The following is a 17,902-nucleotide window of genomic DNA, read 5'->3' as shown; positions in this document are numbered from 1 at the left end:
GCATTCACTTGCTCATATTTTTATTTCTTTGCCCAAAAGGTGGCAACATCTGTGCATGGCGAAGAGACTGAATATTTTCAAAGTATACATGAGTTTTCCATTGAGAAAAAATATTTCTGTAGCAGCTAGTACGCAGCTAACATTAATGTACACTATTGTAGCCATAGCGTCTGAAAGGGTTAAGAATGACGGAGGCTCTATTTGCTAGGAGGTATCCAGTCAAGCCTGATATTCTATAGGGTCGTATTTGGTTCATTAGGCGATAATGCAAAACTGTATAGAGCGCCCTCTAGAAGCAAGGAGTGCGGCATCAACCTAGGCACCGGTGCGTAGTGCCGTACGAGTCTCGTGGACGAACAGAGTGAGCTGGGTTTCGCACTAACGTTGCTGGTGGAATTCATGTTAACTCCTACAGATGATTTTTCTGGTATCCAGAAATGTCTCAACACTCCGGAAAATACAGGCTCGTACAGTTCAGATGGAATGGCTATATGGCTGATATGGATAGGCTATGAAGAAAAACCTGAGAGTTATAATGCTGTCTAGTGCTTAGCACGTTTTGGACAAATAATTCAGTGGCTGCAATGATGACTGTTCCAGTGATACAAGCATTCTGATGTGTGACAGTAGTGTTATGGCTGTGCGCTAATGGACGTATTACTCCCACTGCCATTTCCCCAGCATGACTGCTACTCCACTAGGATCGTATTTCACAGTCATCCGAAGAGTGTACTATTGTCGGAACAGTTTCTTTCTCTCTCTTGCGATTAAACTACAGGCACAAAATCTGTTCCCTTTTGAGCTAATGAATTTCAAAATGATCAATTAGAATGTTGCGTGAAAGTAGCGTTATTGATATATTACCGTAGCAAGCAAATATTCTACAACAATGCTTGACCGCAATTTAGCGCTACTGTCTGTAATCCGACTCTCAGAATGCAAGTATGTTTATACCTATATTAAAATGATCCTTCTTTGACTTTATTCACTATTATCGGTCAACAGCTATTGGTCCTTTCCAAGGCACAACACATTGTTTTGCTTTTATATCTACATGACTGGTCTGCAATGCAGATTCATCGAACCACTTTCTCACAGTTCTATTCTCAACACCACGCGGGAGAAACAAACATTATGATCATTTGTCTCTACGTACATAGATGTTAAGAAAATATTTTCCCATTCCGAGAAGGAAGTTGGAGGTTGAAATTCAATGCACAGACTTCTCCGCTTGGAAACGCCTTTGTTTCAATGATGTCCACCAGAACATGCGTATCACACCAGTGACAAAACACTCTCCCCTATTTCGCGATAGTTCAAAACGAGCTGCCATTTTTCTAACTTTTTCGATTTCCTTCGTGAATGTCTCTGGTAAGGATCGCATTCCATACAGCAGTTCTCTAGCAGAGAACGGGCAAGCGTAAGCACTCCAGTGGATTCGTTGTATCATCTAAGTGTACTGCCAATAAAACGCAGTCTTTGGTTTGCATCTCAACAATGTTATGTACCCATATATGATTACTGCTATTTAAGTTGTACGTAATTGTTATCCCTAGGTACTTAAATGTAGACTGGCAATGGCAAGGAAAGCGTTTCTGAAGAAGAGAAATTTGTTAACATCGAATATAGATTTATGTATCAGGAAGTCGATTCTGAAAGTATTTGTATGGAGTGTAGCCATGTATGGAAGTGAAACATGGACGATATTTAGTTTGGACAAGAAGAGAATAGAAGCTTTCGAAATGTGGTGCTACAGAAGAATGCTGAAGATAAGGTGGATAGATCATGTAACTAATGAGGAGGTATTGAATAGGATTGGGGAGAAGAGAAGTTTGTGGCACAACTTGACTAGAAGAAGGGATCGGTTGGTAGGACATGTTTTGAGGCATCAAGGGATCACAAATATAGCATTGGAGGGCAGCGTGGAGGGTAAAAAGCGTAGAGGGAGACCAAGACATGAATACGCTAAGCAGATTCAGAAGGATGTAGGTTGCAGTAGGTACTGGGAGATGAAGAAGCTTTCACATGATAGAGCAGCATGGAGAGCTGCATCAAACCAGTCTCAGGACTGAAGACAACAACAACAACAACAACAGGTACTTAGTTGAAATAACAGTTTTTAGATTTGTGTTATTTATCGGCTAAACAAAATTTAGTAGATTCCTTTTAGTATTTTTGTGCATGACCTCACATTTTTCATTACTTAGGATCAATTACCACTTTTAGTACCACACAAATATCTTGTCTTAATCATTTTGCAATTGGTTTTGATCTTATGATACGCTAAATGCAAAAAATCTAAGTGGGTTGCTAGAATTGTCTCCTAAATCGTTTATATAGTTCAGGAGTAACAGAGGCCCTTAACACTTCCTTGTGCAACGCCAAATATCACTTACGCTTTACTCCATGATTTTCCGTCAGTTACAAACTCTGTGGCTTTTCTGATACAAAATCAAGATTCCACAGCTCAGACGATACTCCAAAGACAAGCAATTTGTTTAGAAGTCGCTTGTGACTGGCGGCAATGAAAACTGGAAATCGAGGAATAAGGCATGAATCTGAGATTCCCTATCGATAGCACTAAATGCCCCATAATAATAAAGAGCTAGTTGTATTTCACAACAACAACATCTTGTGAATCTGTTCAGACTGTGTGTCAATAGATCGTATTTTTAATGTTCGATCAGAGTATGTGTTCCAAAATCCTATGGATCTGTAATTCAGTAGACCACTCCTGTTTCCTTTCTTGATCATTGCTGTGATCTGTGAAACTTTCCAGTCTTTAGGTACGGATCTTTCACCGAGCTATCTGTTGTATGCGATTGGTATATAAGGAGCATACTCTGAAAGGAATCTAATTGGTTTGCAATCTGGACCGGAAGATTTGTCTTTATTAAGTGATTTGAGTTGCTTTGATACTCCGTGAATATCTACTTCTAAGTTCCTCGCATTGACAGCAGTTGTTGATTCGAATTATCAACTACTTTCTTCGTCTTCATTCAAAAATGGTTCAAATGGCTCTGAGCACTATGGGACTTAACATCTGAGGTCATCAGTCCCCTAGAACTTAGAACTACTTAAACCTAACTAACCTAAGGACATCAGACACATCCATGCCCGAGCAGGATTGGAACCTGCGACCGTGGCAGTAGCGCGGTTCCAGACTGAAGCGCCTAGAACCGCTCGGCCACTCCGGCCGGCTTTCGTCTTCATTAGTGAAGGCATTTCTGACAACCGTATTTGGTAACTCCACTATAGTGCCACTGTCATCGGTAACGTTGCCATTGATATCACGCAATGAAGGTATTGATTGTATCTTTCGCTGGTGTATTTTACATAGAAATAGAACTCTTTGAATTTTCTGTCAGGTTTCGTGGCAGAGTTTCGTTGTGGAAACTATCATAACATCTCACTTTGAAATCAGTGCTAAATTTCGAGTTTCTGTTAAACTTTGCCAATCTTGAGCATTTCTCATACTTTTAAATTTGCGTGCTGTTTTCGTTGCTTCTTCAACAGTGTTATAACCTGTTTAGTGTACCATGGGGGATCATATCCGTCTTTTATTAATTTATGTGGTATAATCTCTCAGTTGCTGAGAGTACTATTTTTTAAATTTAAGCCACATCAGATCTATATTTAAGTAATTAATTCGGGAGGAATGGAGACTGTCTTTCGGGGAGCAGTCAGGAGAACTTTTTATCTGCTGTTTTAAATAGATATATTTTGCGTCCATTTTTGTGCATTTGAATGTTACGGTATTCAGCGTCACTACAACGACCTTATGGTTACTAATCCCTGTATCTGTCATGACGCCCCCTATTAGCCCAGTATCATTCGTTGCGAGCTACCCCGCGCGGTCTAGGGCTTCTTGCCATGGTCCGCGCGGCTCCCCCAGTCGGTGCTTCGAGTCCTCCCTCGGGTGTGTGTGTGTGTGTGTGTGTGTGTGTGTGTGTGTGTGTGTGTGTGTGTGTGTGTGTGTGTCGTCCTTAGCTTAAATTAGTTTAAGCTTGATTACATAGTGTGTAAGCTTAGGGACCGATGACCTCAGCGGCCGGCTACAGTGGCCGAGCGGTTCTAGGAGCTACAGTCTATAACCGCGCGACCGCTACGGTCGCAGGTTCGAATCCTGCCTCGGGCATGGATGTGTGTGACGTCCTTAGGTTAGTTAGGTTAAGTAGGTCTAAGTTCAAGGGGACTGATGACCTCAGAAGTTAAGTCCCACAGTGTTCAAAGCCATTTGAACCATTTTCTTTTTATGGCCTCGGCAGTTTGGTCCCATAAGACCTTACCACAATTTCCAGATTTATTTTTTGCGAAGAGGTAATGTAGGTTACGTAATCATTTACACTTCGAATGGGCTCCTGAACTAACTGCTAAGAACAATTTTTGGAGAAAGAATTTAATACAATTTCGGTTGAAGATTTATACCTACTACCGGCTTTGAACGTGTATTTTCACCAATATATCGAGGATAGATTGAAGTTACCACAAATTATAATTGTATAAATGAGGTACCTATTTGAAATGATGCTCAAATCTTCTTTGAACTGTTCAGTAACTGTATCACCTCATTCAGAGGGTCGTAAAAGGTGCATGATTCTGTTGAAGGGACTAAGAATTATATCCAAGAAGCCTTTTTTACAGGGCGGTATTAAGTTATCTATGTAGGAAAGTCATCCTACAAGAAAAAAACACTATTGAAGCCTAGTTAACACGACGACATTGGGTTGAACCACTCGTTGCGTGGAGTGAGTTGGACGCAAGTGGTTTCATATTTGCCTGTAGACACGGAGACACCAGTATACACTTCAGTTTTTTCGTTTTGTTGGTCTCTGAGTCGTTTCTGAAATGAAAGTTTTGGCAGCTGCATAAGAAAAAAAAAAGAAACGTATTTCGATTCGTGACTGGATGAATAAAAGACGTCAGCTCGGTTGCTCAGCATCCTCGCTGAAAAAATTTGTAACGGAAGACCCAAGAAGTTCTTTTAATTGTCTCAGAATGTCGCCCGAACTGTTCACGTTTATTCTAACTAGAGTCAATTAAGCGATAAGGATAAAGGTACTGTAACGCATGAAGCACTGTCGCCAGAACTGAAATTACGTATATCACGTGCATTACTATAGATAACACTCGACATGCTATAAGATGCGGTTTTAGTTGGTGATGACGCTTTTCCATGAAAACCAATGATTATAAACATTAACAGTAATAGTTATTAACACTAAACAGCAGTAATTATTCGAAGTAGGCCGCATTAAGAAGAGAATGGTTTGCAAACTACTCTCTTGAAGATAGATCTGAACAGTGTTAATATTTCAAAATACTAACATATGTGAATGGGGAGCACTGCTGCGATGTTTTAAATAGATGAATATTGAATAAAGAATGTAGCTTCTTGAATTTGTATAGCCTTCCCTCCTGTCAACAATATTCCTTATCAAAGAGCTCTCCAACTCTACCGATGGGATTTTAGTCTTGTAGACGAGAGCATTGCCACATCTACAATTACACTTGCTTGTAGTTTTCTTAATTCAGTTGTATACGTGCTCCTAACTCAATAAATTTTGCCCTGCAGCTCAGATACTGTCAAACCATCTATGTTATGTTCGCACATGACAGTCTCAGCGGCAGCAATTTGTTGCTTATTTTTGTAATCAGCATCACTGAACTCTCACGAACACCTGTGCAAAGCATAGATATCCAAAAAGCAAACATTATTCTGCGTTCCTCACTTCATATTTCAATTTGTCTACACTCTACGAACACATGTAGCCTCAAAACTCATGCAACTACTGTCGCCAAAGTTGGAACACGCCGAAAGTGTTCAGCTTCACCAAAAACGCTCGAGGCACATGCGCAGTGGCAGGTAGCGCAGTTGCCTGCAACCTAGTGTCGTTGTATAAACTAGGCTTTAGTTGCAGTACGGATTCGCCAAACCTGTATCAATGTGGATTGCCTTTTGACTTCACAAAACATGCCTGCACTTCAGAAATCTGTTTTTTTTTTTTTTTTTTGTTCTTATAGGACTTAACTGCTAAGATCAGCAGTCCCTAAGCTTACGCACTACTTAAACTAAATTATCCTAAGGACAAACACACACACACATCCATGCCCGAGGGAGGACTCGAACCTCCGCCGGGACCAACCGCACAGTCCGTGACTGGAGCCCCTTAGACCGCTCGGCTAAAGAAATCTGTTGTCCCTTTTTATTTTGAGATATGATACAAATCCAAATCGTTTCTGACAGTTAATGAAACTGAAACCAACAGGAGTCCTGTCGTGACGACATCGGAAGTAAGATATGAGGGAAGAGGCTGTCGTAGCATAGAGTTTGCATAGCTGTTTAGAGTGTCACTTGATTGTTTCGTTCTTTTGCATAGCGCCGTTGATGGGATCGTGTCGACTGACGTTCACGATGTGCGCCTTCGCGACGCTCTTCAACCTGATCCTGATGCGCTACAACTTGAGCTTCGCGCTCGTCTGTATGGTGAGCGACACCAGCGCCGACTACCTCAAGAGCGGCAGCAGCCGCAACTTCTCCGAAGACGGCCTCGGCAAGGATGGTTGTCCCGTGCACCAGCAGAACCCGGGGTCCGCAGTCGTCACGCACGTAAGTCTCCTTTAGTTCCTCATCATTTCATTTGAATGAAGTTTCGGCATCCATTTGAAGGTCGTGTGTTGAATGAAGCTTGTGCAGGTACAATTGTAATGCTGATGAAGTGGAGTTTCATAATAACAGTCTCTGTTTGTCTTTGTTGTCTCTAACCGTCACCACACACCTTCGTTATCTCCCTATGCCGCATTTTTCTTTCTAATATCGCTGTTGTTGTCGATTTCTTACTTTGTCTTTGTCCTCTAAATTAAGTGTTTCATTCCTAAAATTTGTTTCGTATTTCCATTTTTTCACCGTTCCCTCCCAAAACATTTTTCCTTTCTGTGATCTTGGACCTCCCCCCATGAACCATGGACCTTGCCGTTGGTGGGGGGGGCTTGCGTGCCTCAACGATACAGATAGCCGTACTGTAGATGCAACCACAACGGAGGGGTATCTGCTGAGAGGCCAGACAAACCTGTGGTTCCTGAAGAACGGCAGCAGCCTTTTCAATAGTTGCAGGGGCAACCATCTGAATGATTGACTGATCTGGCCTTGTGACAACAAACCAAAATGGTCTTGCTGTTCTGGTACTGCGAACGGCTGAAAGCAAGGGGAAACCCGAGGGCCTGCAGCTTTACCGTATGATTAAATGATGATGGCGTCCTCTTGGGTAAAATATTCCGGAGGTAAAATAGTCCCCCATTCCGATCTCCGGACAAGGACTACTCAAGAGGACGTTGTTATCAGGAGAAAGAAAACTGGCATTCTACGGCTCCCTTAATCGGGCAGGTAGGTTAGAAAATTTAAAAAGGGGAATGGATAGGTTATAGTTATATATAGTTGGAATTAGTGAAGTTCGGTGGCAAGAGGAACAAGACTTCTGGTCAGGTGACTACAGGGTTATAAACACAAAATCAAATACTGGTAATGCAGGAGTAGGTTTAATAATGAATAAAAATAGGAGTGCGTGTAAGCTACTACAAACAGCATAGTGAACGCATTATTGTGCCAAGATAGACACGAAGCCCACGCCTACTACAGTAGTACAAGTCTATATGCCAACTAGCTCTGCAGATGACGAAGAAATTGAGTAAATGTATAATGAGATAAAAGAAATTATTCAGGTAGTGAAGGGAGACGAAAATTTAATAGTCATAGGTGACTGGAATTCGTCAGTAGGAAAAGGAAGAGAAGGAAACATAGTAGGTGAATATGGATTACAGCTAAGAAATGAAAGAGAAAGCCGCCTGGTAGAATTTTGCGCAGAGCATAACTTAATCATAGCTAACACTTGGTTTAAGAATCATGAAAGAAGGTTGTATACATAGATGATTCCTGGAGATACTAAAAGGTATCAGATAGATTATACAATGGTAAGACAGAGATTTAGGAACCAGGTTTTAAATTGTAAGACATTTCCAGGGGCAGATGTGGATTCTGACCACAATCTATGGGTTATGACCTGTAGATTAAAGTTGAGGAAACTGAAAAAAGGTGGGAATTTAAGGAGATGGGACCTCGATAAACTGACGAAACCAGAGGTTGTGCAGAGTTTCAGGGAGAGCATAAGGGAACAATTGGCAGGAATTGGGGAAAGAAATATAGTGGAAGAAGAATGAGTAGCTTCTAGAGATGAAGTAGTGAAGGCAGCAGAGGATCAAGTAGGTAAAAAGACGAGGGCTAGTAGAAACCCTTGGGTAACAGAAGAAATACTGAATTTAATTGATGAAAGGAGAAAATATAAAAATGCAGTAAATGAAGCAGGCAAAAAAGAATACAAACGTCTCAAAAATGATATCGACAGGCAGTGGAAAATGGCTAAGCAGGGATGGCTAGAGGACAAATGCAAGGATGTAGAGGCTTATCTCACTAGGGGTAAAATAGATACTGCCTACAGGAAAATTAAAGAGACCTTTGGAAAAAGGAGAACCACTTGCATGAATATCAAGAGCTTTGTTGGAACCCAGTTCTAAGCAAAGAGGGAAAGCAGAGAGGTGGAAGGAGTATATAGAGGGTCTATACAAGGGCGATGTACGTGAGAAGAATATTATGGAAATGGAAGTGGATGTAGATGAAGATGAAGTGAGAGATATGATACTGCGGGAAGAGTTTGATAGAGCACTGAAAGACCAGAGTCGAAGCAAGCCCCCCCCCCCCCCCCCCCGAGTAGACAACATTCCATTAGAAATAGTGACAGCCTTGGGAGAGTCAGTCCTGACAGAAGTCTACCATCTGGTGAGCAAGATGTATGATACAGGCGAAATACCCTCACACTTCAAGAACAATATAATAATTCCAATCCCAAAGAATGCAGGTGCTGACAGATGTGAAAATTACCGAACTATCAATTTAATAAGTCACAGCTGCAAAATACTAACACGAATTCTTTATAGACGAATGGAAAAACAGATAGAAGCCGACCTCGAGAAGATCAGTTTGGATTCGGTAGAAATGTTGGAACACGTGAGGCAATACTAACCCTACGACTTATCTTAGAGGAAAGATTAAGAAAAGGCAAACCTACGTTTCTAGCATTTGTAGACTTAGAGAAAGCTTTTGACAATGTTGAATTGAATACTCTCTTTCAATTTCTGAAGGTGGCAGGGGTAAAATACAGGAAGCGAAAGGCTATTTTCAATTTGTACAGAAACCAGATGGCAGTTATAAAAGTCGAGGGGTATGAAACGAAAGCAGTGGTTGGGAAGGGAGTGAGACAGGGTTGTTGGCTATCCCCGATGTTATTCAATCTGTATATTGAGCAAGCAATAAAGGAAACAAAAGAAAATTTCCGAGTAGGTATTAAAATTCAGGGAGAAGAAATAAAAACATTGAGTTCGCCGATGACATTGTAATTCTATCAGAGACGGCAAAGGACTTGGAAGAGCAGTTGAACGGAATGGACAGTGTCTTGAAAGGAGGATATAAGATGAACGTCAACAAAAGCAAAACGAGGATAATGGAATGTAGTCGAATCAAGTCGAGTGATACTGAAGGAATTAGATTAGGAAATGAGACACTTAAAGTAGTAAAGGAGTTTTGCTATTTGGGGAGCAAATAACTGATGATGGTCGAAGTAGAGAGGATATAAAATGTAGACTGGCCATGGCAAGGAAAGCGTTTCTGAAGAAGAAAAAATTGTTAACATCGAGTATAGATTGAAGTGTCAGGAAGTCGTTTCTGAAAGTATTTGTGTGGAGTGTAGCCATGTATGGAAGTGATACTTGGGCGATAAATAGTTTAGACTAGAAGAGAATAGCAGCTTTCGTTATGTGGTGCTACAGAAGAATGCTGAAGATTATATGGGTAGATCACATAACTAATGAGGAGGTATTGAATAGAATTGGGGAGAAGAGGAACTTGTGGCACAACTTGACTAGAAGAAGGGATCGGTTGGCAGGACATGTTCTGAGACATCGAGGGATCACCAATTTAATATTGGAGGGCAGTGTGGAGGGTAAAAATCGTAGAGGGAGACCAAGAGACGAATACACTAAGCAGATTCAGAAGAATGAAGGCTGCAGTAGCTACTGGGAAATGAAGAAGCTTGCACAGGATAGAGTAGCATGGAGAACTGCATCAAACCAGTCTCAGGACTGAAGACCAGAAGAACAAACACGTGATCTCGGAAAAGAACTGGAAAGGCATAAGCTTGAAGAATCAGAAAAAGACAGAAAGAAACTTCCAGACCTAATGACCTTGACATAACTGGCTGGTTATGCTTTAATAGCTTTGGTCAAGGCTATTGTTACCTTTTTCATTTAGAAATACAGAAATTCTTGTTTTGTTATTCTGTTGAACAGAAATGTCCAACCAAAGATTCACTTTTCGTATCACTCATCTTAAAGTATCTGTTTAATCCGTTTACAAACTGAATATCATTCCATATACAGGGTGATTCAAAAATGCATGTAAATATTTTAAGGGTGTATTTGTGAGGTAAATATAAGACAAAAATGTTCTATACAATTTTTGCTATACTTGGCTTATTACAGAGTTATGAACAAAACATGATAATACATTCAATACAACGTAAAGTATTTACTTCCCAGAGTTCACAGTTTAATTACAGTGCATTTGGACTAAAAACGCAAACTGGTAAATAAACGTGACGTAACAAACTGAAACAATTCCTCGCGAATACTGTATTACTTTAGTTCCTGTTGATTGAAGTAAATCAATGCAAAATAACTAAGGAAAATACGTGAAGAATTTACAGACTGTACTGTACTGTATTTGCACAAATCTTAATGCAATGCATGTTCAAAATGCTGTCCCTGAACTTGCAGACAGACCCGTGCTCGTCGCCGCAATGATCTCTGCACATTACACAGTCCGTTCAACTCTCCACGAATAATTTCACAACCACCTTCAATTCTTTGTTGTAGCACTTCTCTGTTCGGTACTGCAGAAGAATACACCAATGTCTTTAGTCGGCCCCATAAATAAAAGTCTAAAGGGTTCAGGTCAGGTGATCTGGCTGGCCAAGCAATTGTTCCTCCGCGACCTATCCATCGATGTGGATACGCATCATTGAGGTACGCCCTTACGTTGCGGCTGTAATGGGCAGGAGCACCATCGTGCATAAATCACAAGGTGTCTCGTGTTGCAAGAGGGACATCCTGTAACAATCCAGGCAATTCCCCCTCCAAAAATTCGCGGTAAGCGTGTCCAGTCAGCCTTGGAGGTAGAACATGAGGTCCGAGTAAGTCATTCCCCACAATACCACACCAAATGTTTATGGAGAATTGATGTTGATATCCACGCACAATTCTCGCGCCAGGATTCTCGACAGCCCACTGGTGCATATTATGCGAATTGATTACACCTGCACGAGTAAACATGGCCTCATCTGTGAATAATATCCGCCGAATGAACATTGGATCATTCAAATGACGCTCTTGTAACCAGTGGCAGAATTGCTGACGGCGAGTATAGTCTGCAGGTGTCAATTCGTGCAGGTGAAATGGATGCAACTGTTGTCTCCGAAGCAGCCGCCATACAGTAGATTGTGGAAGTCGTACAGCTGCACTAATTTGTCTCGTACTGATGGCTGGATCTTGGTCTACCAGGTCCAAAACATGTTCCTCGACGTTCACTGCATGCTCAAGTGGTCGACCTGAATGTGGCCCAGGACGAATGCCATACTCCCGCATACGTCTGTCCACAGATACAAACGTCTGATGACTTGGTAACCGTCGTCTTGGAAACAGCTCACTGTACCTTCGTCTTGCTGCAAGTGCGTTTCCATCTGCTGCACCATACACAAGGTGCATATCAGCATACACACTGTTTGAGTACATCATGTGCACGAAACCTGTAGCCTTCCGGCGATGAATGAACGACAGGAAGTACGTTTCCGTTACCAACAACATCAGCGCCATCTTCTGTACAGTAGGAGTAAACAGCAATTGCAAACACAAACAAACACTATTCATGCAGTTTCGAATCAACTGTTGGGAGATACGTATGTGCATTACGTACCAGAATATGGCATCCTGCTGCTTGCACTGACGTCGTTTTGATACGGACATGACTTTCGTATTTTAACGATAACTCTGGAATTAAACGTTTATGGAAAAACATTTATAGAACATTTTTGTCTTATATTTACCTCACAAATACACCCTTAAAATATTTACATGCATTTCTGAATCACCCTGTATATTTCAGTGTTACTCCTATAATGTAGTCCTTTAGTATTGTACTTATAATTATGTATTTCTGATTGTGCGTATCTTTCTTAGAGCAAATTTACTACATACTTAAAATATATGAGATATTTCTAAATTGTTTTGCGGTGTAGTATTGCAGTGGTACTAAAACATGCTTTTTCGTTTTTACCTATTTCTGTTTCAATGTATTTTGGTGTAATTTCGGTATATGTGACGAATTATTTCTCTCCCATATTTACAGCCTGGTGATTTTCACTATGAAAGATTTACTCTGCTAATTATTTTTCCAGAACGTTCTGGGAAATTATAAAAACTGTCAGATGCAGCGTAAAACTTTATCTTAATTTACCTTCTTAACATTCGTTGAAGTATTGATTCAATTTCATAAGTTTAGAGCTTCATATTGTACATTTTCACATTAATTTTCTGAAATGCAATTGGGCTGTAAATGTTACCTCGTTCATCTTCATTTGCTCCAAATATCAGCACTATTTCCCTCATAAATTTAACTTTCGGTGTCGTTTTAGTTAGAGGGCCATAACGTGTCATCAGCGTAAGGCTTTCTCAATGCATGAAAAATTACGGGGGTTTCATGAATTGCGTGAAATGATGGTATTAAGACTTCGCAACGTTTTAACTGGGCATTTGCTGGTTTTCTTCTGGCGATTGGGTTCCCTGTTAGCGTAAAATCTCAGCCGCGTTCTAATTATGTTACACTCGTTGTTGGCAGCGTGCTGTGGACTTCAAACAGCAATGTCATTGTACCACATCAGTACGCAGTCTTTGAAAATATAGGAAAATTACAGTAAAATACCTCAGGATATTTTTGAATTGTGTTTGCAAATTTTATCTCACTTCATTCTACAGCGGTTTAGCGTATTATTTCTCTAACGTTACCTTGAAATCAATTATTGAAACTCGGTATGTTGTTCAACATTCAGAGGAATTAACTATTAGTTAATCTGTTTTATGTAGATTCATCACTTTCAGAAAACACTTGATTTCTTCCTATCCTTTTATTATTTACCTAGTGTCCCTTGCACATTACTGAAATAACTTTCAGTAACGTTTTCTGTGACATTGCTGATAGTAACAATCTGACTTTTATTTACCTCAATGTTAATGTATTTAGTGAATTAATGTTTTTTTCCTATTCTCTAAGACTTCAGTCTTGTGTTTTAAAAATTTTGAGAAAGAAGTTACATGTTCCCAATAATTTTTGGCCTTGACCATACAGAACAGTATGAGCATACTAGACTACATATAGCAACATCTCATACGACTACACTACTGCTTGCACGAATTGATAAATTTCTGAACTCTGACCCAACTAAGGTCATTCTAATAGGTTCTACATTTGAAAATGTCTCTACAACTGAAACTGTACCGTAATGGAAACAAAATAAAGGAAATCATAACCAATGGCAGAGGTGAAAGATACATTGCCTCTGCATAAAAAGCGAAGCGTCTAGAAGGGAAGGCCGAAAATAAATGAAACTTCAAGGGTTGAGAGAGTACCCAATGGTTTTTCAGTCAAATTTACAAAGAAGTTGGCAGTATGCGGCTTCCTTATCAGTATGACATAGCACCCCTCTCTGTCCTGGATTCATCCACTGATTCGGTTGGGAAGCCTGTCATAAAGCCGTTTTATCCACTCCTGAGACAAGCTGACTGTTGTTGCTTGATACTGGCGCTGCGAGATGGTCCCACACATATTCCACAGGGGACAGATTATAACACTACCGTCTACTATTAAAATAGTAATATGCCGATCTGTTACCCCTATGAAAGGAATTTTGTAACTATGACTATGAGCAATGTGGAGATACCAGACACCTTTTGGACTCTGGGAAAACAAACGGGAATCGAATCAAAGTTATATTAGTAATCAAGTAAACTGCAATTACGTAAAAAGAAACAGTCGACAGCCTGATTAAGCAAAGTTGTACCCCAGTACTAGCATGGTTCATAACGAAAGTTAACGACGTGGGTAGACTTTACTTAAGACTAAACTTCTGTTTTGTCGGTAATATACAAGACAGTATCCACACTTTATCAAGTAATGTACCAGTGATTTGACTTTAACTACACGAAATGAGTAGTAATGCTTTTAGGCAATAAATGACTGTCAATAACACTTACTATCTGCGCATTACAGCGGGGAGATAATAACAACTGTAGATAAAAGCCTTACTAGTGGTGGAGCACTACTGACTTGGACAAGAGGTTCTTTTGTTATATTAATCATAGTAAATTACTACTATTAAAATAATTATGAAATAACTGAATCTTTTGTTTGTATCCTAGTATAGTTTGAATATTTGTAGTCAGTTCCTTATTCTTGATTATTGTTATTTTAATATGACAGTTATCTCCGGCTCAGCTTTGGGCAGCCAGAAACTAATTTATCGCTAGATTCAGGTCGTAGCTGAACACAACACAATATGGGAAACACATGACAAATGAAATTGTTAAAACTATTATTTCAGTAAGAAACTTCTTTGAACTGAATAGTTTTACTGGCCATTCATGAGAACTACGTGGAGTATTTCAAAACTAATGCTCACTAAATAATTATGTACTTTACAGCCCTTTTCCAGTAGAGTAAAACAGGATACTCGGATTCTTCATAACACTTGGGATACGACCCTGTCTAAATGACTAAGGCTCAACACAAAGTTTACAGAACACAAAATTATTATTGAAAACAAAACCACATAACTGGTCCAAGCAATGACACAGTAGTCAACTGATAATTTGGGCTGAAGGTGGTGGCTGCGTCGATCTCCTGTGCTATTCAAAAATGGCGGCAAATGTATCCGTGGCTCTTTCTGTGCAACAAGCTCTGAAAATTTTCTTCTTCGAGTCATATTTTCATAGTACAGGGATAACCGAAGTATGGCATGAATAGTAAGCTGTATTACTTCCGCATCCGTAGCCGTGTTATACAATCTTGCAGATCTTCTCGCATCTTTCAGTTCAGAAGATGTGCACACTTCGCCTACTATCCGCCGACTGTCTCATGCTGCACAGGGACTTTGCAGATCGACCGCCAGAACCATCTTCTCTACTCCCACCTAGCCAGTTCGTTTGTGGAGGGACTTTCCCTTTGAGTGAACCACTAAAATACAACATTTTCATTCTTTTACAGAACATTACTTTTGTCATTACTGTGACCTAATAGTGAAGGGAAGGCAGGATTCGGTTAAGATTGTGGACTGGGACGTTATCAGTTACTACTGGTTGATTTTTACAGTTACACACATTTGTTTTTAAAACAGTAATTCCAGACTCAATAATAAATTAAAAAATACCATACGTTATTAACTCGCTGTAGTATTGAAATATTTAAGTAAGTGGCCACAAACTCAGCAGAAGGTATAAGACACCAGGAATGGAAGTAAATAAAGTTTTTAGGATTACTGCTAAAATTCAAATATCGAATTATTTTTTTAAAGCAAATGGCCACAATCACGGCTAAAGGCCTTACAAGCCAGGAACGACAATTATATAAAGAATTTAGAAACCTTGTGTAAAACATCAAATACAAGCAAAGGTTAATTAAAAGAAACAAGCAGCTGACCACCAGACGGGTGAAATAAGGTGATGGTAACCTTGTAAAACAACCCTTACACTGCTGGATTTATTCCAGCAGACGACCGGAACTATTAACTAGACAGTTAAATATCGATAACCGCCGTTGCTGCCACTGGCGGACTGGCAACGCTTGCGAAACGAGTGGCGCCAGCCAAGACGAGAAGACAAACAACCGCAAACATGCCAACTAAAGGATACGGTTTGGCCTCCAACAGAGTGTGGCAACCTACAAAGAGCACCAACGGGAGCTGCAGCATGGCTCAGTTACATCCAGAGATAAATTACGATTACTTAAATGATAACAAATAATGAATAAAACATTTACATCCATGTTGTATGAAAGCTTGATTGTACAGAAATCACACTAAGTAATAAACAGACAAAGAAGTTAGATAAGACCATTGTGGGTAATATCGGTAATAGTGTTACAACATCTAGGGATCTTGCTGGCCATTCAAGTATCTCAACATCACGCCCGGTAATTGAGAGAGACATGTCATGTCCGAAAGAACATTGTCATGTTGAAAAATGGCACCAAGGTACTCTCGCATGATAGGTAACACATGAGAAGGGTGGACATTGGGCGTAGCATTGTGCCTGCAGAGTTACGTCGATCACTACCACCACTGAGCTGATGTCATACGTGACTCCTACTCGTGTCACGACGTCAGGAGTAACACTGCTGTGCCTTTCCAAAACAATAGTCGCTGTCATATTGGCCAACAATGGTTATCCGAGGCAGTCCGAAACTTGGCCTAGATACAACTCCAAACGAAGCCGGTTGTGCTGTGGTGTTAGCTACAGTTTACACATCGAACGGTAATCTCGAGGTCTAACTGCTGCTAGTCTCCTAAGGGGCCAAATTGCTTATGCCTTTGGTCCCTAAGACTTACCTACTACTTACACTAACTGATGTTAAGAATAACACACAGACACACCCATGCCCGAGGGAGGACTCGAACCTCCGGCGGGAGGGGCTGCGCAATCCGTGACATGGCGCCTAAGACCGCGTGGCCACTCGGCATGGCAATTCATCAATCTGACAGTTGATAATTTAGGTATTTCTCCGACCAATGAAGGAGGATGATACAAAATATTCCAGGGAGTTCATTAGATGTTCTCGGACGGCGGGCGCAAATGTGAAGGAGTTGCGATTTGCATGAGTGCACAATACGGCGATGGTCCCTTGTGGTCGTGAGACATAGCTCGACTGGAACATTGCCGACGAGTATGCCTGATCTCAAGTTGCCATGTAGTCTAATATCGGGCTACTGTCACATCCGACTGACCCGGAAATCTGGATATTACACGATTCGAGCAATCGGCCACACGGGGACCCACAGTGAGGACCCTGCTACAAGAAAACGAATACAGCAAAGTATTTTGGAAACTCCCCTTTACTTCGAAACTTCCGACAATCTGCGCACATCTCAGTGACTATATCGACCTCTTACATGAGTCTTAATGCACGTAAAACCACTCAGGAGAATGACATGCGAGCTAATTAATTTTTCCTTCTATAAAATAGCAGTGCAGGATTGAAAAATATACTTGAAGATGTTTCATTTCAGCATAAAAATCAATAAGCACAAAGAACGAAGAGTCTTTTGAAATTTCCCTAGCCTATTTCAGTTTCTCGAGAGTACCGTTGCAGAAAATGTGAACCTGGTTATGTAGAGAAATTTGTTAATGCTACAATTTACTAGTCAGAAGAACACACAAGGCTTCGTTTCACAGTGAGGCAGGTTCCAGTATAATGGAATTTGAATATCCAGAAATACCTAAATCATCAACTGCCAGATTGATGAATTGCCATGCGCGGTCTGAGGCGCCATGTCACGGATTGCGTGGCCCCTCCCGCCAGAGGTTTGAGTCCTCCCTCGGGCATAGGTGTATGTGTTGTCCTTAGTGTAAGTTAGTTTAAGTTCGCTTAAGTAGTGTGTAAGTCTAGGGGCCAATGAGCTCAGCAGTTTGGTCTCTTAGGAATTAACACACTTTTGATTTTTTTTTTTTTTTTTGATGATTTGATCTTACATTA

The 17,902-nt window shown here is 40.6% G+C and overlaps 1 protein-coding gene across 2 annotated transcripts in view; it reads left to right on the top strand.

Moving 5' to 3' along the window:
* LOC126268018 (uncharacterized transporter slc-17.2-like) overlaps nt 1-17,902 on the top strand; it is a 294,182-nt gene that overhangs the window by 113,268 nt on the left and 163,012 nt on the right. For both annotated transcript variants that reach the window (XM_049973429.1, XM_049973430.1), the window contains one exon: nt 6,381-6,610. In XM_049973429.1, the coding sequence (XP_049829386.1) occupies nt 6,381-6,610 (230 nt within the window). The remainder of the gene's footprint in view (nt 1-6,380; nt 6,611-17,902) is intronic.

The sequence above is a fragment of the Schistocerca gregaria genome, chromosome 4 (assembly GCF_023897955.1).
Source record: "Schistocerca gregaria isolate iqSchGreg1 chromosome 4, iqSchGreg1.2, whole genome shotgun sequence".
In the NCBI taxonomy this organism is placed as follows: Eukaryota; Metazoa; Arthropoda; class Insecta; order Orthoptera; family Acrididae; genus Schistocerca; species Schistocerca gregaria.
This window is presented reverse-complemented; position numbering and strand designations above follow the sequence as displayed.